General features: G+C 40.0%; 1 protein-coding gene across 1 annotated transcript in view; it reads left to right on the plus strand.

Moving 5' to 3' along the window:
- NAT10 (N-acetyltransferase 10) overlaps window positions 1-26,227 on the plus strand; it is a 1,889,152-nt gene that overhangs the window by 923,105 nt on the left and 939,820 nt on the right. Inside the window, exon 13 of the mRNA XM_044082846.1 lies at window positions 22,116-22,240. Within this exon, the coding sequence (XP_043938781.1) occupies window positions 22,116-22,240 (125 nt within the window). The remainder of the gene's footprint in view (window positions 1-22,115; window positions 22,241-26,227) is intronic.

Consider the following 26,227-nt stretch of genomic DNA (forward strand, 5'->3'; position numbering starts at 1 on the left):
TATTATTTAAGTTTCTAATATTTAGGTGACTGACCAAAAGTGAGTTCAAAGGTCTATTTAAAGTTCATAAGTTAGTGGGAATAGTAGAATTGGGGCTAGGATCGACTAGTGAGGTTGTGCCAGGGTTTGGATGAATGTCTCCATCCCTTGTGAGGTTGCCATGTAGTCTAATTGTGAGCTGCAGGAATTTAAATATTATATTTGAAGTTGTTAATCTTCCTATTCATCACTGATGGGTGCGGTTCTGAGACCTCGGAACAGAGTCGGCATAATACCAAGCTCGTTTACACCAAAAACTCTCAAGCTAAGCTGCTACCCATAATGCCCTTCTCCCAGTTACCCCAGATCTCATTTGCCACGCAGCCATAGAGCAGCGTTTCACCGAGCTCTCCAGCTAAGTGTTGTATTTTTTCAAATTTACTGTATTTCTAATTTTTTTTTTCTTCTAAAAACTATTCCCTTTCTTATTATCTCAACTAGCTCTACCCACGGGTATCCTCTTCTTACCATTGTTGGTAAATGCCCTTCTTTATCCTTGTGGTATTCTTAATACCACTGTTGGTATTTTTCTCTTAACCTTCCTTCTGTATTCTTTTTTTTTTTTGGATTGTTTAGTCGATTTATCCAGTATGTCTGAAAAGAAAGGGACTTCGGGATTTAAGCATTGCACTTCCTGCAATGGTAAACTCCCCAGTAACGACCTGTATGATGATAGTGTATATTGTCTGGGGTTTCCCACTTGTCTGTAAAACCTCCCTGTCAGATTTGTATCAGTTTGTCAGCGGATGCTGAATGAGAGGAAAAATAAATTTATTTTGAAAGGCCTGCTTTCTTCTCTATTTTCTGAGGCTGTTTCTGCATCGGAGGTCTCAACCCCTCCATCAAAGGACAAAAAAAATCCTCATTCTGACCCCTCTTCACTGGCTGGTGATAAGGGCAAGCCTCATAAGCCTAAGGCCCACAAGTCGCTCAGAGCCCTTTCTTGGCACCTATAGTCTCCCTTTTGCCTGTTTCAAAACTGGAATCCTTGGTGCCGACTCTTCCTACACCATGGACCCAGTACTCCCCGTCTTTAGATCTGTTTTCAGGACAAGCCTGTAGCTCCTTTTTGGACTGACCTGACTCTCCCTCAGGAGTGTCGGTAAGGTCCACCAGGAGTCTGTCTGAATTGGATGTAGTTTGCCTGTTCGATCAGCTGCTGACAGCCAGAGGGATTACATATTTTCCTGAAATCCATCCCATTCCGGGTTTTAGGTTTATTGCCCCCTCTACTCCCATGTATTCTCCTCCCTTGGACCTTTCGGTTCCGAGGCCCATAGCTCTGATGTCTTTGGGGGGAATCCTGTCCTTTGTGCTGACACTGACCTTCTGTGAGGTTCCGAGGCCCCTTTGAGTTTTGGTTCCTTCAGAACCATCCCTTCCTCAATCTTATGCTTGGGGGGGTGGAACCCCTGGCTCCAGGTATGGTTCCAGTTTTTTCAGCGGTTTCGTCTTCGGATACGGGGGTGACTCCCACCCTGGTTTTGCTTGAGGCTCCATCCGTGGGAGCAGGCTGCGCAGGGTGGGGTGTGACCCTGGTTCTGGGCTCCCATTCCTCTTCAGGCGGGCCTGCCTTCCGGGTAATGGAGAGTGTGCTTGCTTTGGGAAGTGCTCCTCCTATGTTGGATTTTCCCCTCATTCTTCTGAGCTGCAGCTGTCACAGGCCACCTCCCCAGGACACTGAGAGCACAAGCCTCAGGAAACCGCTGTTCAGGGTAACCTCCTTTCTGAGTCTTCTTCAGACATTCCCACTGAAGAACCACCTCGGAAATGGACGTGTAAGAGGAAACTCATGGATTCCCCGGAGGAGTCCTCACTGAGGATATGGGCTACGATGATGGGGAAGGGTCCCCACGGTCACCCCCTGAGGATGATTCCTTTGGAGACATCCTGGAAATTTTGAGGCAGAGGGGTGACTGGAAACCCTCCAACCCTTCCTTGGAGGAATCCGTATTCCTGCGGGCCTTCTACTCTCGGCCCTGTACTTCTTGGGTGACCCCCGCCGATGAGTTAGTCCAGCTCATCGTGCAGCAGGAGTGGAAGAACCCTGATATCATTGAGGCCATTCCCCGGAGACCAGACAAGATACTTTCTCTTCCAGGGGAACACACCCATTGGTCTAGAGGCTTACCAGTAGACGTATGGTGGTGGCGGCTGCCACAAAAAAGGACCTTGCGGAGGAAATTCTTACTGTCCATCCACCCAACAGAGAGACTGGGCAGTGGACAGATTAGGGAAGCGAGTGTTTGCTTCAGTGACGTTTGCTGTCAGGTCTCTGAACTATTTGGCACATTTAATGAGGCTCCAAAGAGATCTCAACTCTGAACTCTCTGGGACCCTCGTGGGTCAAGTTTCTGACTGGAGACGCGATGAAGTTGCTTCTCAGCTTGCTACCCTAGAGTCGATCTCCAACTCGTCCATGAGGTTGCTGTCCTATGCAACCGAAGGGGCGACTAGAACTGCGGGTGCATGTGTAGTTAAGATGCCATGCTTGGATGCACATTCGTGACCTTGCGGACTCCAAGTCTTCCTACTTGAATGCCCCTATCGAACTGGCATCTTTGTTCGGTTCTAAAGTGAAGGACACGTTAGCCAGGTGCGAGCAGGACAGAAAAATCTGGTCTGCCGTTGGCCTGCGTTTTTCCAAACCTCAGTGCTTTTTCTCCAGGAACCAGAGGAGTGGAAAGGTGTGGCACAAAAAATCTCAGGGCACTTTCCATAGTGCACGTGGTGAGGATTGCCCCAGAGGCAAAGGGGGTTCCAATAATGGAAGATGCCTCTTTAGGGGCAGAGAGGGTCCCCGAAATCACGACTCTAGGGAATCTTTCTCAGGACGGCCTTATCAGCGCTCCTGAAGCGCTGCCCAATTGCTTTCCTCTGGAAGCAATTGGGGCACGTTTCAAGCTGTCTGGCATTCTGTTACAAATGATCAATGGGTGCAGCAAATAATTTCCAGAGGTTATAGCATCCATCTGTTATCTTACCCAAGACCTCAAAAATGCCTTCCCGATGTTCCACCCAGTCAAAGGGAAGAAGCAGCTTCAGAAATAAAAAAGCTGTGGCACAAATGAGTCATCCAACAAGTCCCCTCAGACCAGTGCGGATCCAGTTTCTACTCGAGATTCGTTTTGGTGCCAAAAAAGACCAGGGACTGGAGACCCATTTTGGATCTCGGCCAACTAAACAAATCAGTAGTTCAGACCAAATTCCGCATGGTCACGATACAATCCATTCTCCCATTTCTTCGGGAAGGTGTCTGGATGTGCTTGATAGATCTCTGGGATGCTTATTGCCACATGAAAATGGACAAGCGTTCCAGGTGTGTCCCTCACTTCCAGCTGGGAGCTAGTCATTACCAATTCAGAGCCCTGCCATTCGTTCTCTCAACGGCCCCCAGAGTGTTCACAAAATGTCTAGTGGTGGTAACAGCTCATCTGAGACTGTAGGAATTCCAGGTGTTTCCGTATCTAGACTATTGGCTCCTTTCCGCCCCCAACAAGCTGCTGCTGGTCATGGCCCTCCACTACACTCTGGCACTGGCAGAATTTGTAGGCATCACAGTACACTGGGGAAAATCCAACCTTCATCCTACCTAACAATTGGAATTTATGGGAGCAGTATTCAAAACTCAAACAAGCCAAGTTTCTCTCCTTCCTCACAGATTTCAGAGATTAAGATTGCAAGTATAAGTGATACTCTGTCGAAGGAAGGTGTCTGCAAGGGAAGTTCTACAGGCTCTGGGGTCTGTGGCAGCAGCCATCCGGATTATTCTCCTGGCAAGATTGCATATGAGACTATTACAATGGCTCCTTTTGTCTCAGTGCATATCCAAACAAGATCTCCTCTGGTGGATGAGAACAGATGAAAATCTTTGGTGTTACCCCTTCCAGACTCTCCAACCCAACGCCACAGTGACCATAGATGCTTCCCTGATAGGGTGGGGGGGCCACTTCCAGGTAAAGACGGTCCAGGGCACATGGTCCAGCTTGGAAGTCAACTTGCATATCAGCGTCCTGGAGTTAAGAGCGGTGCTGTTGGCGTTGCAGGCACTTCATCCACTCCTTCCATCAGGAGTAATTACAATCCAGTTGGACAATGTCTGTCATCTGGTACATAAACAGGAGGGGAACAAATCCTACCCCCTATTTCGCGAGGCCATGACAATTTGGCATTGGGCGATAGCTTCCAACCACTTTCTTATTGCAACGCATATCCCGAGGAGCTCCAATGTGATTGCGGATAGGCTGAGCAGATGCAGCCTCCGTCCACGAGTGGTCTCTCAACCCGAACATGACAGCAGAAATCTTCAGCCATTGAGACCAGCCTTGCTGCAATCTTTTTGCTTCCCCTTCAAGCAAAAAATGCAGCAGCTACTTTGCCCTCTTTCCCACAGACGGGGAATCACCGAGAGACACTTTGACTCACAATTGACCCACGGGTCTCCTCTATGGTTATTCTCCGATTCCTTTGATACCCCTGTTTCTAAAAAAAAAAAAAAAAAAGCAATCCAGTTGAGATGCAAAGTAATCTTCATTGCCCCTTTCTGGCCTCGACAAGTGTGGTTTCCCTTCCTCCGACCTCACCTATTATCACCTCCTTGGATTCTGGGCACTCGTTAGGACCTGATATCTCACCCACAAGGGCGGACTCCCCTAAATCTGTCCACTCTCGAGCGGACAGCTTCGTTTCTCCACTTCCATTAGTCACCAGGCAGGAAACTCTCTCCTCACCTGTTCGTGATATTATTCTGGCCTCCCGTAAACCATCCACCAGAAAACTCTACAGAGACAAGTGGAAAAGGTTCACTATCTGGTCTAATAATCACATGCTAGATCCTTTTTCAACTCCTACAGCTGCTATACTCCAGTATCTTTCTGAGTTGTTTGACAATGGGGCATCAGCTTCTATTCGATTACATTTAGCATCTGTTTCCAATATCCACACCAGTTCGGATGGCGTCCTTATCTCTACCTGACTTTGCAAGACCTTTCTCAAGGGAGTTTTCCATAGCGGACCTATCAGGCAACCTGTAGAAACATGGAATCTCTCTCGGGTACTACAGTCTCCCTCTCTCTCTCTCTATCCCCTTTTGAACCTGCTGCAACATGTGATCTAAAATTCCTGTCAAGGAAATCTTTGTTTTTTGTAGCGGTCACATCAGCCAGACGTTTATCTGAGTTACAAGTCTTGTGCATCAAGAGCCCATATTTAATCTTCCATAAGGACAGAGTATCCCTTCGTACTAACCCATCCTTTCTCCCCAAAGTGATTTCCGACTTTTGTATTAACCAGTCCATTGAGCTCCCTGTGTTTTTCCCAAATTATTCCAACAAGGGAGAATACTGCCTACATTCACATTCATTGGACGTACAAAGACAACTACGTTTCTACTTGAACAGGACTAAGTCCTTCCGCAAGTCAGACCAGCTTTTCATTTCCTTTTCTGGCCCAAGAATGGGATGTGCTGTATCAAACGTTACTATATCAAAATGGCTCAGGGATGGCATTACTTTTTCATATTCTCTTGCGAATTAATCTAAACCTGTTCAAATCAAAGCTCATTCAACTAGGGCCATCACAACTTTGGTTGCCTTTCACTCCAGGGCTTCCATGGATGACATTTGTGCAGCAGCCATTTAGGCTAAACCTCATACCTTCAAACATTACAAATTTAATGTGGTCTCCAGGGGAAGAGTGGCCTTCGGCTCAATGAATCTCAGGAATGTTCTGCCGTAAGGGCCACCCAGGTTCTCCAATTAGCTTGGGATTCTGTCCCATCAGTGATGAATAGGAAGATGATTAACAACTTCAGATAAATAAGTTATGTCTTATCATAACATTCAGTCTGAGTTGTTGATCTTCTTCCAGTCATCACACCCTCCCTCCGTCCCCCACCAAAGTCTCCTGGTGGATCTTCTGGGTCCTTGTGGTCTTTCAGGGTTTCTGCACAGAAATGGCGTCTGCTTTTCTGTTTTCTTCTATATGTTGCATGCAAACTCGATCTGAGGCAACTGGGAGAAGGGCATTGTGGGTAGAAGCTTAGCTTGAGAGTTTTTGGTGTACGCGCACCTGGTATTAGGCTTACTCAGTTCCGAGGGCTCGGAACCGAACTCATCAGTGATGACTGGAAGGAGGTCAACAACTCAGATGGAGCATTATGTAAGACATAACTTCTTTTTTTAGGTAGTTATTGGTTTTGAAGTTGATATATTTGGATCTAATGGGTTGGTGGTATTTTGTATCCAAGGAGTTAGTCTTAAGGGGGATTATTAAATGATCTAATTTAGTTTGTATTATTGGAGTGGTGGTTTGGCTTCTTGGGTAAGACAGATTTTCATAGGTGGTGAGAAGATATGGAATTATCATCAAGGGTAGTAGGCATTATAATAACATTAATTTTAAGTAAATAGTGTGGGAAGAAATAGCCAGGGAATTGTTATGGCTAGGCTTGTATAGGCCCTAGGGCTGATAGCCTAGTACCAGCCTATGAAAGGTTTCACGGCCAATAACAGAGGCATTGTCCAAATATTAGCTTTGATTTTTGCCCAACTTGAGTAGATGTATAATTAGGATAGGTCGGTAGGGAAGGTCTTGTTAATGCCTGGAGAGTTGTTGATTGGTTCTAAAAAGAGGGGGGAGTGGTTTTAAAGCTATAAGTTTAGGAGTAGTAGGGGTGAGTGGGATTTGGGGGCAGGGCACGGAGCGAGCCCGAGCGCAGCAGGGCTTAACTTGACCACAAGATCTGTAGGACCTGTTTAAGCACGCAAGTACAACAAGGCTTTTTTAAAATACTTTCTTACCTTTGTTTTTGCCTTCTGTATACAATTTTTATGTAGTATACTGTTAGTAATCACTTTTTGCAGCCTTTTCGCACATTAAGTTGTCTTCTGCCAATTTTATGCTATTTTTGTAGTTTTAGGGCTGCTTAGAAACTTAGATATGTTCACTAGGAAATCCTTAGAGATAGATATAGGAGTTATCCCAGTTAAGTATTTTAGGGTTGATTTTTGGGCTTTGAGGGATTACTGGTAGTGCTGTAGACCTGGTATGGCTAAACAATATAGTACATACAGACAGGATACACCCTGACTAGATGAGTGACATGGTGTCAGAAGTGGGATTCCACAGTTAGATATTCGGAGCCATGAGGTGCAGAGATAACAGTGAAGGTAAACTAAGAGAAATGAAGATGAAAAAGAGCCAGAAAAGAACCAAAGGTAATGAAAAGTTGCATGAACAGTTTACTTTATACAAAAGATAAAATGGGGCATTACAAGGGCACAACCCACATTATTAAATAAGCAAGAGGCACAAAAGGTTTATTAATTAAGTTAAATGTTTAAAATAAAGATATTTGATAAAACGACTAGCAGAAAAGCAATATGAGTGTGTTTAAAGCAAAACAGGCATGTTTTAGAGTAAAATGAGCACAAGAAAAGTACATTGGGCATGCAAAGAGATTAAATGAGCAAAATAAATATAATAAGGATAAAAAAGGCACATTAAGCATAAATAAAGCAAGGCAAATGCATATTTGTTTTTTGGCAAAGTGCTGTATTTTGGCATAACTACGACTTTGTATTCTATCAAGGGCATAACTAGAATTATTCAAAGTATCTCAGTGTGTAAAAGTGCTTATTACTGTGCTTGTATTCCGAAGAGTTTATCCGTGTGCAAAGTGCAACTACTTTGTAAAGTGCAGTCAAAGTACAGCCATTTTGAAAAGTTTCTTGTGCTGGATGTGTCTGTTTGCAAAGGACAGCCATTACAGAGTGTTTCTTGCACTTTAAAGAAGTATCTGGCAAAGTACCACCATTTTAGGGAAATTTCAGTGTGCTGTGTACTGTTTATTTGCAAAGTGCAGTTACTTCGAAATGTTTCTTACCCTGAGGTTCTTCTGCCCAGGTCATTCGCACGCACAGTTCAGTTGTTTGAAATATTTCTTAAAGTGATGATGAATTACTTTTGCCGTACAGCAATTTCGAGTGTGTTAGTGTCTGAGAGACTTATTTCGCAAAATTCAGTTATTCACAGGGTTGTTGTGCTATTGGGCAAAGTTACAAAGACTGGCATAAATTTCTGGCAAGTGTGTGTGTATTTGTGCATATTTGCAAAACCCTTCACTGGTATGTGTTAATATGGCAGATGGATTTCGAAAGCCCTCACCACTTGTATTTGATCAGTGTATTGCAGAGAATTGGAGAATATTTGAGTATGATATTTTTATACAAGCAGCTTATTCTGACAAATATGTACGCACCAGGGCATTCATTTTGCTAAACATGGCTGGGTCAGAGGCCGTTGAGAGAAGAGCATTCATTTGTTTGAAAATCATCATATTGTTGGACAGGATGAATCAAGGAAAGACCCGAATGTTTGAAGCACAAATTCAGGGAAATGTGCAACCCCCAGACAAATCTTACATTAGAGGAGCATTTGTTTTACACAAGAGGTTAGAAACCAGGGGAAACTTTTGCAGCTTATATTACTGACCTGGTATTAATAGTGCTGCTGTGAGAATGATTTTGCTTTGCGATGGTGATTTAATAATGAGTAAAGCCATTGAGATTTGTCAAATTCATGAAGTTGCAGAAGGACACACAAGTATGCCTACAAGTGATAAGAGCATGGTTTCACCAGGAAGAAGGCGACTGGAGAACAGCAAACCAATCCACACTTTAATGTAAAAACAATAAAATTAATACAACGATAAGTTAACCTAAGTTTCGTCCACACCTTCAGGACTTCATCAGAACAGTAAAACCTGCTCAGACTCACTTGTTTAAATACCCAATTAAATAATTAATCACTTAACCAATAGACTACTTGAAGAAACACAAATGGCTGCAAACATATGTCATAAAACACGGTTTAACTTATCTGTTTGTCAAAACCACAAATGTTTAAAAAAAAAATTAACAAAAAATAATAATGTTAAAATGAATAAATAAATTAGGTAGTGGCTTACACTACCTCCTTCCTAATATGTGTCTTAACTGTAAAATAGGGGCAATACTAATACTATCATTAATGCCACGAAAGCTTTGGGCATCCAACCTTAATTGCCTTTTTAACTCGCGTATATCCAAGTGGACATTAAGCAACTTATCCGGAATGTCATGCTTAATATGTTGAATTACACAACATTTGAAATTATGCCCTGAAAATTCAGCAATATGCCTAGCAAGGGCATTAGTGGACCTAAGATGCCTTATGTCCAAAATATGCTCGTTCACCCACTCCCTAAAATGTCTGGAAGTTTTTCCCCACGTAAAATGCAAGACATACTTTACATTTAGCTAAATACACCACATTCTGAGTATGGCAGTTGTAATGCCTCAGAATAGGAATAAAATAATTATTCACCCTAATATTTGTACTCGTTTCCATAATATGTTTACATGTAATGCATCTCCCACACTTAGTTACCTAACACTCTCCCAGTACTTGATGGGTTACCATGCGATCCTTTCTCAAGGATCTCCTTGAAGGATCTTGTCCTTCCGAAACACAAATCTGAGAGCATCGCCCATCTTTGTCTCAACATTCTTGTCCAGCTGTAAGATGCCCCAATTTTTATTAACCATCCAAATAAACCATTCAGCATCCTGATTAAAGGTAATGACAAAGAATAAACCTTCAACTTTCTTTTCCAAACCAATTCCCTCAACATTAACTGCTGACCTTTCCACAACACACTCATGACCTCCCATCAGAATGGCCCTATACCATCATCCCTTTTACAAATGATTTCATCCTTGTCATCTGCACACAAGGCCTCGGGATACCCCCTTCTTTCAAACATCTTTGTCATAAATTCCAACTCTCTAACGAACTCCTGATCGTTGTTAACCATTCTGGCAGCCCTCACCATTTGACCCTTAACAATGGATCTTTTTTGACGGTGAGGGTGCCAGCTACTATAGTCCAAATAGGAATTGGAAAAAGTAACTTTCCTGTAAATCCCCGATCTCAAACATTTTTACTCTCTATCACCAAATTAACATCCAGGTATGATACTTTTTCTGTACTATATTCGTGTGTAAATTTTAAATCCCATGGTATTATTAATATAGTACAAAAATGCCTTAAGCTGTTCACTATTACCTTCCCACACGAATATATCATCCAGAAAAGTATGTATTGCTTGACATACTTATTAAAGGCACTTGGAAAAACATATTCCCTCTCCCAGAAGGACATTATATAATTGGCATAAATGGGGGCACAAGCGGCTCCCATAGCCACTCCAGTAACTTGTTTGTAAAAGTGTCCTTCAAAGTACAAAATAATTGTTACTCCATCAAAGTAACAAACACATTAACCTGGTCTTGGTCATACAGGCCAGTTTTAATCAATTGGCCTTCCAGCCAAACTGAACTCACCTCATGAGGAATAACAGAAAACAAATTGCACACGTCAATCGTAAGCAGCATAGTACCTTCCATGATAGTTATATTTAATTTCTCTCAAAAAATTCCATGAGTCTTTAGTTATATATACAAAAACACCTAGCCCTCTTTGCAAATAATGATCTAAGTATTGACTTACAAAGCACGTTTTACTTCACTTCCCATCCACTATAGGCCTGAATTGTACATCATCCAGGCCTTTATGCAACTTGGGAATCCCAAAAATGCTACTACCCACTGGATTTGGATTTCTCAAAAAAATTGTGTTCAATTTCAGTTATTTGTCCCTAAAATAACAAGTCACATCATCCAGGCCTTTATACAACTTGGGAATCCCAAAAATGCTGCTACCCACTGGATTTGGATTTCTCAAAAAAATTGTGTTCAATTTCAGTTATTTGCCCCTAAAATAACAAGTCATCTATCAATAAATAAAGCTTCAAGTGTGCTACATTAATTTCATTGATACTACTTACCTCATAGGTGTCCTGCATTAACATTCCCATAATAGCATCTATGTAATCATTTTTATCCATAACCACAGCGCCATTACCTTTATCAGGCTTCATTATTCGTATCCCTTTGTTAACTAAATCACTTAATAATTTATGCTTATCCACCGACTTGTTGCTAAACTCACTTCTCTTTCGCTTCCTAAAATGTTCCCTTACATCCGACTCACAGGCTTTTTCAAATAAAGCAGTCATGTAGTTAGCTGGGGGATTAAATTTACTGGGCTTAACCAAAACATTATATTCACAATTTGTGCCTGTATCAGGAAACCACAACCTTCATCTTGTGAACAAATAATTTAAGGTCAGTTAACATTTCTGATAATGTTCCTTTCCTACTTGGCACAAATGTGAATCATTTTGATAATAACTTAGCATGCCCAATATTTAACACTTAGTTTTGGAATAATTATAAACTTTATAGTCACCATAAGTGTTAGTTATGACCTCAGGGTTGCTCGGTACCTTAGAGTTAAAAATTCCCTGTACCTCTTCAACAAACTGATGGGAAAACAAACATTCATCATTATGAACAAACATTTCAGAAAACAACCCGGACACTGACTGGTCACCAGCTTCATTAACATGAGAAACACATTGCTTATGTACCATACAATTGTCCCTTTGAAACTCCATCCTCATGACTGCTTCCATACTCCCCCAGTCATTTTGGTTAAAATCTGCACCGCACATAGCTGCATCGTTGCATAAAAAATCATCCTCCATCTCATTTAAGCTGCTTACCGAGTAAACACTCAGCTCCATTAAATTGCTATTTGCAGAATTCACACTGTCAGACTTGTTTGGCCCATACGCCAACTCCCCCACACTAGCATGTTCAACATTAATGCCCAATGATTTTTCAACATTTCAGTACACCGAATTAATGTCAGCGGCAGATTCCACACTTCCACTTGCAATACATTCATTGTTCAAATCAATAACGAAGTCAGTGTCACCCGTTGATGAAGATGAACAAACTTCAATGTCCCGCATTCTTTCAACCGTCAAACTCACATTCCTCCTCAAGAAAGTGCCCTCAGGTATATCAGCTGAACCCATGGCTAAGTTACTTTTAACACTACCACTATTGGCGCATCAACTCTGTTACAAACTAAACAACTGCAGGCTTCAAATACTGGACCCGAACACTGCCCAGGTGTATCACTTACTTGTAACAGACCGTTATTGGGCACTCTCACCTCTGTTTGGTAGGATACCCGTTTAATACCTTCTTTGGGTAATTCCAAATCTTGGGACGAGCTCCCTGTTGAACGTACTGCCTCTCCTCTTTCCTTCTCGAGTTGTAGGCTTTCTGCCCCTTGCTGCGCAGCCTCTCTGAATGCCTGGGCCCCTCCTCTAAAGCGATTCCCGCCTGTGGAGAATGATTATCAACTCCTTGCTGCGACATTATTTCCACGTCTTGCTCTGCTTCCCCATTGGCTGAAGTCTTCTGGTTACCACGGTAACCTCGATTACCTTTGGAAAGCGGGTAGGCAGTATCAGACGAATATTCCTCCGTGTCCCTTTTGATTTTATTCAGCTTTCTCATAAAAATAGCCGGACGGCTGTTTTCAACGTTATCCAATGCGTTGTTGTAATTGGTGTGATACTGATCAAACAGCAAGTCCTTCACAATATGCTCATTGTCACGTTCGAGATCAGCCATGTATTGTTCAATTTTCTGGCCATTATATTTTACCATTATCTCCATCATTGCAATACCTGTGTTGTCAAATAATTTGTGCACTTCTTTAAGCATGTCTGGATTGTTGTGTACACCATTCGGATATCGCCACACTTGTAATCCCTTTGGAACTAAACCCAGTTCAATGTTCCTAAGGAGATATCCGTTTTCTAACTGGATTTTCCTCATATTATACAGTTTAGCCTCAAACGTTTTTAACTGCTGAGTAAGGGACATGACAGGTTCCTTGTCTTTTTCTTGAGCATTAATGTCTGCATGAAAACTAAATTTGTTACATTACCATTGCTCTACATTGTTCACCACAGTCTTACCCCTAAGGGTTTTGGCTCCATTATTGCTAATGCTAGCCGTACTCTGGACTGCACCTTCCCCATTGACTGTTGATCTATCCATATTCTGGGTGGGTTGGGTGAGGGGAACACCCAAACTTCCAAACAAATGGTTAAACTGACCAGACTGCTGCTGTTTGTCTGCCAGAGATTTAATTTGAACCATGTGCTCTACAAGCTGCTGATTTATCTGCTGCAAAATTTCCATAATGTCTGTATTGGTATCCATATTCTCCATGGTGAAGTAGCCAACCAAAAAACTTGTAACCGAACACAACAAACCAAAAATGAGGCGACTGGAGAACAGCAAACCAATCCACACTTTAATGTAAAAACAATAAAATGAATACAACGATAAGTTAACCTGGTATTAGTAGTGCTGCTCTGAGAAAGATTTTGCTTTGTGACAGTGATTTAATGTTGAGTAAAGCCATTGAGATTTGACATATCCATGAAGTTACAGAAAGACGCACAAGTATGCTTGCAAGTGATGAGCATGGTTTCACCAGGCTCCCGAGTAAATGTAGATAGCATGCAACACATGGCAAACAGAAGCAGACCTAAGCACATGGCAGCAACAGCCCCTGCTGGTTCATCAGAAAAACATGTAGTTTTCCAGCAAGTTCTAAGAAAGGAGCATGTTCATTGCAGTACAAGAGCGAGTTAGCAAAACCCAAATCCATCTTTATTGTCAACTGTCGCAATTGTGTTGCCAATCGTGAGTCTAAAGGAGAAAAATGCTTAGCATTTTGTCAGCAATGCCAAAAGTATAAACAAAAAAAAAAAGGAACCATTTCAAAAATTTTACAAATCAAGTAAGCCTCACACTGTTACCAAGTAGGGTCACTTAAAAAAGCAAGTTGATCATATAGAAGGCTGCAATTCTACTTTCTGTGTAGATGGTGTAAGAGTAATTGGTGAAAGGGCTGACACAGTGAATTTGTTGGCAAAGAAAGTGGTTTGTATTGTCCGCATCAACGGTAAATCCTCTGAGCTCAAAGTAGACACTGGCTCAAAGTGTGATGTTATATCAGCAGACACATTTGCTAAGATGAGAACGAACAACTCAGTGTGGCTAGTAGTGTGAAGCTTGTTGCTTATGGAGGTGAAGAAATTCAAACCAAAAGCTGGGCAGTGCTTTCATGTTATTTGGCTAAGAACTGTTACAGCTTGTTATTCTATGTATTTCGAAGACCTGTGCAGTCATTACTGGGTCTGAGACAGTTTGAGAATGCATCTGCTTTCTTTTACCAAAGAAGTTCATCATATAAGCGCATATCCTAGTTCCAGTTTTTCTGAAGCCATTTTCCCAAGAGTATGCTGATGTTTTTGATGACAAGTTGGCCAAATTTCCAGCTGTGTATTCTGTGAAGTTGGACCCAGAGTTCAGTCCAGTAGTCAGACCAGCGAGAAAAGTTCCAGTAGCTATGCAAGCTAAAGTCAAAGCTCAGTTGCATAAAATGGTGCAGGAAGGTGTAATTCTCGTTCAGTTACAGAGCCGACTGAATGGGTGTCGTCTGTGGTAGCAGCCCACAAGAAAGGCTCAGACAAAATCAGAATATGTATTGACCCAAGAGATTTGAACAAAGCATTAAAGAGACTGCATCATCTAATGTGTACAGGCGAAGAGATCGCAGCCCTAATACCGAATGCCACTTTTTTTTTTCTGTCTTGGATGCAAAAAATTCATTTTGGCAAGTGATGCTTGATTGCAAATCCTCATTACTGACCACGTTTGATACCTGTTTGGCAGATATAGATTTTTTTTCAGGTTATCCTTGTGCCATAATATTAGGTAATTTATTGGTTGGAGCCAGTGGTGAAGCAGAGCATGACAGAAATCTTGAGAGTTCTAGACAAAGCACATGAAGTGAACTTAAAGCTCAATCCTCTGAAGTGCAAATCCAGGCTACTAGATGTTACATATGTAGGTCAGTTATTTACCAGCACTGGCTTAAGACCAGACCCATTTAAGCAAGCAGCTGTTCTTGAGATGTCTGCACCAGATAATATTCAAGCTCTACAGTGTTTCCTTGGCATGATCAACTATTTAGGCAAGTTTATACCAGACTTCAATGAGTTGACAGGACCGTGAAGAGAACTGCAGATTGATTACACATCATTTTTCTATCATCTCCTCCTGCCTCAGCTGTTGTTGAGCTTCATCTACCTTTAACCTTGACATGCCTAAGTCTTCCATAAATATTTCCCTTTGTGCTTTTTCTTGATTTCTACATCCCTCTGCTTTATAAAAATGTTCATCTCTGATGCTTGTTCAGTATCTCTGGTTATTTTTCTTGTTATAGGCTTCCTAAGTTTGGCAATAACCCCTTCTGCTTTCTGTTACTAAGTTGTGTTAAACATTTTTGTGCTCTGAAGTTATCAAAAAAGCAGTTGCTTAACAGTAGTCTTTCTAAACTCATACATATTATCCAGATATTCCCTTATTTTCTCCTTAACACTGTTACTCATCTTTGAGTTTTGTTAGCTCCCCCTTATTCTGTAGTATTTTAACCTTTGTCAGCACCTCTAAATAATTCATGTTACTTCTTAAAGTATACCTCTCTTTCTTTTATTCCAACTGTATTTTTAAATTCCATTTTTATCTCACTCACTAGCTAAAACTGAAGAAATTTCTATCTTACCTAATAACTCTTGAATAATTTCTATTGCCCATTCCTTGTATTCCTCTCTTAACAGGTAGGTGAGGAAGCATCAGTATTTCATTTGTACTTCATTACCCTGCTTTTTTATCTTAGTTGTTTTTTGGTGCATGATCTGAAGTAGTTATTGGATTTGTCTCAAAGCTTTCAATTAAATGTGCATGTTCCTGTGAAATATAATTTTGTCTAGTCTCCACACTTTTTGTACATTGCAGAATAATATACAAGTTCTTTAAAGAGTTCCTACTACTGAATTCACATCTTCTGCAGCAAATATTTTCATGAATTTCTTCAGAAATCTACAATTTTTTCTTGTATTTTCCCTTCTAGGTCTCCCAGGTACATCTTCACTGTTAATTAAGTTCCAGTCCCCACCTATAAGTAATATTCTCTGCTGAAAGCTGAGTATTTCTCCCAAAATTTTCTTAAGCTCCGTAATAGTTTTAGGTGGAATATAAATGTGTGCCAGAGTAATCCTCATCTGTTGCCAGGCCTTATACTACCAGAAATCTGCCATTATTTACTTTCTTTTTCCCCTCTCTCATTATTGGAGCTCCTCTAGCAATTAGTGCAAGTTCTCCCCTTTCCCTTTGTCCCTGATATTCTGTTGAATATGCATCCTGAAATCCTTTCTTTATCAAATTTACAATCTCACTTCTTTCCAGTTGTGTCTCCTGTAGCATTGCTAGTTTGTCTGTATTTCCTAATGTAATTCAATGCTCTTATCTTTTTGTCTATAGCTGGGAGGCCATTCACGTTCCAAAATAATGTTTATTGTAGCCATTATGATAAGAAGTTGTTAATCCTACCTATTATATATGACAGCTTTTGTAATGCCTTGTTTCCAGCTTTTGTGTTGCATGCATCCACTAATGTATGGCAGGTTGATCCTTTATACAGTTTCTTGTCATTTGCATTTGAACCTGTGTCTCGTTATGCAAGACTTTTTTTTTTGTTCTAATGGAAACCCTCAAAAAAAAAAACACACACAACACACAAACTCAGAACACACCTGCTTACTTAAAAGCAACACACACAACTATGCACATCTTCAAATTATGAAATTTTACCTTCCTGATAGGAACATCTATACAAAATCAACAGCTGCACCGAAAGTTATTAACTAACTTAAAATTAAGGCCATCTATGCTAAAGCAGAAGTTACAGGCTATGCTTTTACTACTTCTAATTGCTGTCTTTTCTTGTCTTTTCTGTATTCCCCTCCCAGATGTGAAAAAGTACTTTAATACTTTACGAAAACATTACCTTTTAGCCTTGAAAAAGTACACTGGCTGTCTTTAAATAAAACTAAATTATACATCGCTTCAATAAATGCATTAAAGTATTTAGTTACAAGAAAATCTCCTGTGACTTATTCACTTGAAGAATTTCTGACACTATTTTTTTACTGAGCTGCTTGTCCTTGTACATTTTAATTTTATGTTTCTCTCATTAACAATTCCCAGACCTGTTGATTCATCTCCTTCATATTTAGCTGGCTTGTTTCCATGGAAGCATAAGAAAAGAATGTACATCTCAACTAACAGTGAGCATATTTGCTAAATGAAGATTGTTCATAACATTGTAGTCTCATTTAAAAAAATGCTTAAACAAAAAATTGTCATTAGATTCAACCAAGGGCGTTAATCCCAGGTCTCCAAATATATGGAAAAGTAAAAGATGATGTTTCAACTTTACATATATCATAATCAGTGAACTTTTACACCCCATTGCCCACTCATCAGCCAAAGATTACATACAGCCTATTAACTTAAATGTGCTTTTGTCCAGTCTTTTGTCTCTTCTCACACTGTGATGCTTAAATTTCTTAAAACTAAAAAAGAAAAAAGTATTAGTTTGCTTTAGTATCCTTATCACATACAGCAGTCACTGAAAATGCTTTACTGTATTACCTAAAATTTATATAATGAAATGTTTTATCCAAATACTGTTAAGAACAAAAACTGTTTTGCTTAGTTTTTCTCTTTCTTTTTCTCTGTTAATGTCCTATCAAACATTAATTGCATGACGTTGGGTCTTATCCTGTCAGTCCACTCAAGTTTAACAAAGTCAACAAAAATCCAAATGTGAATGATGCTTTATAATCTGAAATTTATTCACTAATTTCAGTGTTGCTGGTCATCATCTTGCTCATCTCTGTCTCCCAACCCTGGACTCCAGTTTGTCTGCAATGTACTCCTGTTTTTTTCTCTCCCTGAAACATTTTCCCTTAGAAAATTGGAAAAAGTTTCACTGGCAAAGTCTCTGTGAGCTTTATCAGAAGAATGAGAGGCCTCCTTCAATCTGTTGACTCACCTTTTGTTGGACAAAGTTTTGTATTTTCTCCTTAGCCTGTTCTGCATCATAAATGACTGGTCTTCCAGGAAAACAAAATTCTCAAGACAGCTGGACACACCAGTTTGAATCTCTCACTTGCCTCTTGACATTCTCTGATTGCTGGGATAAGTTTGCTTCTCTTCTGCCTGGATTATGATGAACAGTAATTTTCCACAAACACTACTGTCTTTAATTTTTTATATGTTGCCTTTCTACCACAGTTTTGTCAGGATCGACTCTTTCTACTGGTATCATTGCATCTTTACTATTACAGGTCTTAGTTGCTTTCTCATGGCCATATTTGGAGCATACACAAGATGTCATTTCAGTTTACAAATCCTACTGTGGAATAATGGTCCATTTACTTAATTGTGCTAACATAAAATTAATTCAATCTTCTGTTCCAGTTTTTCTGGTACAGCAGAAAATGTCAGGTATTTTCTTTGTGCTCTGTCCTCTAACTCTACCATTTTTTGGAACAGATCTTTTTGAGCAGTCTCATACTCTGCCAGCTTTTTCTTCATTTCGGTCTCTGTTTTTTTGCAGTTTTATCACTTCATCTGAATATCTGTTTAAAGCTTCTTCCATTTTTTCCAACGTTTTGTTATTTGTGTTTATATACTTATTCAGTGTTTAATTTATTTTAATCAGCTCTGAGCACATTTGACTTATTTTTTTCCTCTCATTACTGAAAGCCATCTCTTGCACTAAAGCTGGGGCTTGAACTGCTTTATTGTCGAACAGCTGCAGGATTATTCCATGTCAGTGTTTTCACTTCAACTTTTCTAGCTGATTTTCCATTTAGGCTTTCTAAGTTTCTTTTTTGCTGGCATCCAGGTGGTGTAGTTACTAGCCAGTAACTGAATTTTACTACATTGGGCAGAATTAATGGCCTTTCAGTTTTTTCACATTGGTAGAGCTGAAATTAAGCTATTAATCAGTGTGCATCTGTCTTAGAAAGCCTTCCACTTTAAACTTCATACTTGAACAATTGAACAAGAGTCCCTTTAAACCAGCTGCCATCATTCCTTTGAAAATACTCTCCGGTTAAACTGTACTGTTACTAGCTATCAAGTCACCTAGGAGAATTTCTGAGCTACAAGCTCGTGTACCTCTCGACCCATTTCTAGCCGCCTTTAGGAATGGAGTGATCTTGTATACAAATTATTTATTTATGCCTGAAGTGGTTATGGAGTTATTCTTTAACCAATCCATTAATTTGCTTTTGTTTTTCCTAAACGTCAGATGGAGGGGTATGGCTTTTGCATTTCCTGGATGTCCCTACTTGGATATTGTCCTCATATAATCAAGGAGTTGAGGAAATGTGAAAACTCTTATTTACTTTTCCTTCGTACAAAGGTATCTTAGTCACTAAACAGACTCTCTTTAAATAACTAACTCACAGTATTGTCTTCTGCTATTGTGCCCTTGGAAATGCCATTCAAGGGCAAGTCAACTGTCAGTTTACTAGGGATATAGCTATAGCTGTTGCTTTTATCTGAGGTGTGGAGACCTAAACCTTTCAGTGGGTAGACATTTTTTTCCTCTGTCCCCACTTCGTGCAAGTCTTATAGTCTAGACTTCCTGTTCAGAGGTAGGATAGGCTTTGCCATTGCTGTCTTGTAGGATCTTTTGTTGCTTGAGCCAGAAAGGCAGGCAACCTCGCAACAGCATGTGTAAATTTTGAGGAATCTTCTCAAATGTCTTGACTGCAAAAGTAATCCATCTGAAGAACATACTGTAGTGGGGTAGGGAACTTTCTGTAATGGTAGATGCCCGAGTTGGATCAGTGGTACAGTTTAATTTCCCTTTTCTTACCCTATTTTGCTCTGATTGAGTATTTTTTTTGTCTGGGGTGGGTACTAGTTTTTATAATTCCTTCACAGCACACACACACACACACACACACACACACACACACACACACACACACACACATTCATACTCAATCACATACACCTACAGTTGCTGCTCCTCTTGGACCACCCATTTCTGTAGAATCTGGGTTCTTGGTGTACTTTGCATACCACTATGGAGGACAGATGTGATCAGCTAATGGGTGTGTTTCCCTGAGGCAGCTCCCAAATGTTATGCAGGCCTTTGCTAGAGCAGCCTAAGAGCTGCCATTCCATGCCAAGAAAAGGTGATGTAGATTGCCTCTTCTGCAGGGTCCATGTGGATGTCTCTTGTAAGAGGGGTCAGCCTAGCTGGGGTGGGGGGATAAAGATGTGTGAAAATTGGCCCAGGTTTTGGACTTAACCTATGACAAACATTCCTAAATGTTATAAGTTTAGAAGTGATCCTACTTGATCATTGTACTACTATGGTAAATTTCTTACTCAGATATACTTTCTCGTTTGAAAGAGAAGCCCACATGAGCTATTTATTCCTCATCCTGTTTGTTTTTGTTTGTTAACCCAGATATTCTGATTGGGCATAACCCCTTTTTGGTGGAGTCATGGGGGAGAAGAGCTCCACAAAATGCAAAAGAATGTGAGTACATAATCTGAATAGCTAGTGAGCTAAGAAACATAGCACAGAATAAATAATGTGCAAAAACAGTTTCTTATGCTTGTATTGCAAGGAACTTAGCAGAGAGTTTGCAATAGCATCCTTTTCTAGTAAACTTGCTATTAGAGAGTCATTCCCAGTGTAAGAAACAAAAATATTTTGTGTGGCATACAGTGATAGAAGTAGTTGATAGTTTAGAACGTGTCATTTTGGAATGTAAGATTATGAAGTTAGTGGATGTGGATTGGCAAAATGCATGCCAGCAGGCGCACATTGTATGCATGTGGTTCACAATAGAAGAATGTTGATGTACCTATGCTGCACTTCTTACAAGGCTCAAGCACAAATGCTTTCATATATTAAACACACATTCAAATTTGCAAGTCTTGTCTTCTGCAGTATTTCAGACCTGCAGTTCCCTAGTTATACCCTTGTTTTGTTAACTTGTGTGGCTTTATATGAATTTCACTGTACTCTTTTTGTTTGGGGTGTTTATTTTCTGATTAATGTAACAAAGTGATTCTTAACATATTTTTCACTGTATTCAGACTGACTGTCTACGGAGCTTCTGTATTGATGTTATAAGGGAACATGTACTGTAATTTGAATCATGCTGTGCACTTCAGAAACCATGGCATACATGTTTTAATACTTGTCTTATCCGTTGGTGATGTATGACCAAAATGGCAGGTAGGATCAGTCCATGTACCTGCTTAACAAATAAATTATTATACAATAAAAGGTCATTAGTATTCATAAATGTGCATTGTGATTGGACAAGCCTAATCAAGCTTACTCATAGTCAGTCGACCATATCTCCATAGAAACAAGTTCATGCAGTAATGGATTGTATAGCAATCGGACTTTGAATTCAGATATCCTCAACAACTCAATCCATAAACTTTTGATGGACAGGGAAAACGAGGGAAAAAAACTGTGGGAAGAACACTAGTGTTCCTTTATACAATGCTATTTACAAAAGAAAATAAATTTTCTTAAATAATGTCACTGTATATCTGTAATGTACTTCTGTGTATGAGTAATGCTGAATTTACCCATTTTGGCTTAGTTTTAATTATTTGTGTTTCAAATAAATGTGTTATTACCCACACCGTCATGGGTTACTGCTAAAATGCCTTTGCTAACATCCTCTGGGAAGAAGGAGCCTCTGAGATTCACAGTTCTGTATCTGAAGATCATGTTGACAGCATCTGTTAGTTACCCTAAACTAGTGAGTTCAGAAGAAAAAATTTCAACCATTAAAGTGACAACTTGGCCATAGATAATGTCTGTTTTGTGGTTTACTTTTTCTGTAATTGTGATGCTCTGTATACCTGTAAATTTGATGCATGCTTAACTAGGATCTTCTAATTCATTAGACATGAAAGCAAGGAGGAGTAAAATAATCTGTTGCTATCTGTTACAAATAGTGTTAAAATTTTAAGTGTGAAAAAAGGAGTCTTTCAGAAATTGGTGCCATCTACCTTTAATGCTATTGTGGTTTCAGCATTTGTAGGTTGTTGAATATAGTCAAGTAGAAACGTTATTGGTACATGAGGATAAAGTTGTTGGCCTTATAAACATTTCTTTGCCTTATTTTGCAGTTATGAGGGTACTGGACGGTCACTTTCCCTGAAATTGATTCAGCAGCTGAGGCAGCAGAGTGCTCAGAGCCAAGTTAACATGACAGCAGAGAACAAAGCTACATCAATTGCTAAACTTACCTCAGGTATACTCTGAATGAGAAAAAATGTCACTTGTTTTCAGTGAGTTTTGTTAATACAAAACTTCAAAACTTGGTTTATAGTGTGTGTGTGTGTGTGTATGCATGTGTGTATATACGTATAAACTGGTGCTGAACTGTGTGCACTCAAGAAGAATGCTGTTTTGCCAAGGGGTGACATGGTTTTAGGGAATGCAGGTAAACTGATATTTCCTTTGTAGGTTGAAAATCCTACATAAAGATGGTTTGAGATGAGACAGAGTAGAGCATTTATGACTTAGATTGATTGCCTCTTCAGGATGGCCATTAAGACGTTTGTGTCCTATAATATAGGAAACTGAAAAAAAAGTGTTTATTTGTTCAGATTAATTCTCTGTGCCTACACACTTGATACTTCGGTGTTACAAACTATTTACAGTTGTGCAAAGCTTGACTCCACTTAGTCCTTTCTTGTCGCCATCTTTCTCAGGCATATCTGAAGCGTTGTTCAGATGTTCTGAATTTTTTATTTTTAAGTACAACTAAGTAAAAGTCATTCCCTATTTGTTTCTGGAAATAAAAGTGTAACTTATTTACTTGGCTTTTAAAATGCTCTATTGAGCCTCCTTCCACTGATTTCAGATTTCTCAAAAAAGTCCCCAGTGCTACTTATTTATCCCCAGTTTGGTTTTAGAGCTAGGTAATAGGTTATGTAACCTTCAGACTGTGAGTTGGAAGAATTATTTATAATGTCTTGCCTAGCTCTGTTATAATTACTCCAAGTATTTTGGGTTTCTAATATCTTGACGGGAATGGGACTCCATTCCTAAGTCAAAGTATTGATTAAAGTTTGTGAAATTAGTACTGTTTCAGTATTTGATGTTAGCCAGAAGTGGTCCTCGCAGCACCTGCGTTGTGCCCAGAATTGATTCCTATAACTAATATGGAGTTAAATGTATCTGTAGCATATCTAAATAAAAACGGTGAATTCTTTGAGACCCACTGCGCCTATTACTATTGGAACTGTCTGGGTATCCTCCTTCCACACTGCCCCCATTTCTGCCTGCAAATCCAGATATTTTATGACATTGTGTCTCTCCGTATGTAAGACACTGTAATCACTGGGTGTAGCAGTTTCAGTGATCAGTGCTGCTTTTGTATTTCCTGGACTAATATATTTGGTTTTCTTGCATCTGATTGAACTGTTGGTAAAGGGTGATCCCATGTGAAATAAACTTTATCCTTCTCTACAATGATTTGTGGTTCATGTTTCCTGTTCTTCCCAGCTACTTCATTATTTTAATGTTTGCACAATCCCCAATGCAACAGTCTTGCCACATTATTATGCCTTTCAGTATACAGGCCCTGCATCACACCCAGCAACAACCTGCATGACTGTTTCTAGTTATGTTTTCAGAACCTGCATTTATCTGTTTCTCCCACATGTTCAATGGATTTTTTAAATCAGCATTTCATCTTTTGGTTTAAATTTATTGCTCATTAACAATTCCTGCATTGGGATCCTGATCAACATGAGGTTGTTATAGGAGTTTTTTGTATTTGCAAATATTTTTGTCTTTTCCACATTTCCTGCCTTCTGTTGTGAGCCTCCTCCTCCTCATATTTTTTTTTTTTTTTGGCACATTCAGGTGCTGCCTGATTTTTGTTTACTTTTTAGTTTTAATTTTCATTCCCATTTGACACTGATGTGCTTCTGCAAAATTCATCTTAGACCTGCTGTCCTCATGCTTTAAAACTTTCACTATGTTTGCATCTGGTGAGGTCTGCAGAGATGCGTATGCAGTCCTGCGCTTGTAGTTCTGTACGTGTAATCAGTTTTCAGGAGGCCCATAACTCCTTCACAACGAGGAATATATAATCTTGGTATACACTGATTTTTTTATATATAATTTGATAAGTGTGAAGTGTTTTGCTTTTTGTTTTCCTGTCCAACCAGTCCAATACCTTTTGTGGCCAGTCAGTCACCCATAAACTGTAAGTTAGAACAAGAAGAGCAGATTGGTTTATAGCTTGGACCTTTGTTCCTAGATGTTCCTAGCTGTTTTCAGTATTAGTTTTGTCTAAAATATTTCTTACTGAGTTTTGTTTGCACTTGTTCATGTTTTATTGTCAATCCTTCACTTTCCATATATTTATATACACCTTTCTGTTCAAGTTCCTTTATATTACATTCCTGTTCCAGAATGATGTTTTCTTGGTGCTGCAGCTTTCCTGCTTTAAATGTTGCTGTTGCACATTTATCAAGACCAAATGACAGTCTATCATCTGAGAAAGTTTTGACCACTTACAGTTTTGCTTTCAGCTCCTCATCTGATGAACAGCAAAGTTTTAAATCATCCATTGAAGGGAGATGAGAAGTATTTATGGTTTGTTATATGGGATCCAAATTGTAACCATGACATAATCTGTTAAGTAGTAAGTTTAATGGGGTAAGGGCAAGTCAGAAGAGCAGTGGTGACAGTCACCCTGGAAATATCCCCCTTTGAATTTTTATCCCTGGGATAATAATTTGTCCTTTATCATGGCTTAGCTGCAGAATGGTTTGCCACTGTGTCATGGCCATTGTAATGTAATTGATCAGTGTAGGGTGTATCTTGTACATCTGTAAGCACCCCTTTATCCGGGAACGTGGGATGCTGTCAGATGCTTCTTTGTAATCTATTTATGCCATGCGTAGATTCTTCCCCTTTTTTACAATTCTCCATTATGACTATATTTAACAACAAATGATCTTTGCTCCATATGACTTTCATTCGTTACCCTTTTGTTCTGTTGCCATGATAGTTATCTTCTTAATGACTATTAACTCTGTCAGCATCAATCCCAGTGTATAATTTGTACATCATCATCATTTGCAGATTCACTCTTAAGGAAGAGTATCATTTTTCCTGTTAACCATGTTGATTTTTTTTGGGGTGCGCTTATAAATAGTTCTTACTCACTGCTAAATCTTCATGTAAAGATGTTAATATTTCATGCCAGAAGGTTGGTACTACATGTGGTCCTGAGGATTTCTTTTTTTTTTTCATAGGTAGGTACTAGGCTATCGGCCCAAGGGCCTAAGTAAGCCTAGCCAACAAGGTTCCCTGGCTTACACCACCCAAGAAAGTTATTTTCCTGTGCCCCTGTCGAGCAGAGCCACAGAAGTGATCCCCGGGGTGTATTTCCTATTTCCCATCCACTTATCAAGATTTTTCTTGAAGAGTGGTAATGAGGAACTTCTCTTGACACAGATGGGTAGCTTGTTCCAGAGTATGGAAAGTCTCTGGGACAGGAATCTATCCCTTCAGCATGTCCTGTTTATTATGGTGTCAAGGTTTAGGTCCCTAGAGCGTGTAGCTCTGAGGGATTGGGATTTCTTTAGGTGTAGTATGTCCAACAGCTCTGGGTTAGCTTTATATGTTAGGCAGAGATCACCTCGGAGTAGGCGATATGCTACGGAATAAAGCTGGTGTTTTTGGAGACTGTCCGTGTAGGGCATCTGCTTGAGGCCAGTAATCCTCTCTGTGAGGTACTTCTGTGGCCTTTCCAGCTGCTGCAAATGTCTTGTGAGGTACATTCCAAAAGGGGAGTTATACTCTATAATGGGTCTGAGTGTCGAGTAGAACAATGACCTCTTTTTTCCTAGATAAGAACCTTTTTGTGATGGTGTGCCACGGCGATGTGATTATCAAAGGAGAGACTACTGTCCACCTGGGTCCCCATGTCTCATCACACATTTGGCATTAAGTAGACTGCCGCCTATGTGGTAGTTCATGGGTACAGAACTTTTACCAAAGGGGATGACAATGCACTTTTTGACATTGAGCTTGAGGCCATGGTTCTGACACCAGGCATCTGTCTCAGTGAGGCCCTTCTGTAGGATGTCCACATCATTTGGGGACTCAACTATGGCTCCTAGTTTGCAGTCATCTGCGAACTTCATTTGCCAAAGGCATTCTGTATTAGCCTGTACTTCAGAGAAGTAGATACCAAACAGGAGAGGTCCCAGGA

Source organism: Protopterus annectens, chromosome 9.part0 (genome assembly GCF_019279795.1).
Source record: "Protopterus annectens isolate FY-2018-M chromosome 9.part0, PAN1.0, whole genome shotgun sequence".
NCBI classification, from domain to species: Eukaryota; Metazoa; Chordata; order Ceratodontiformes; family Protopteridae; genus Protopterus; species Protopterus annectens.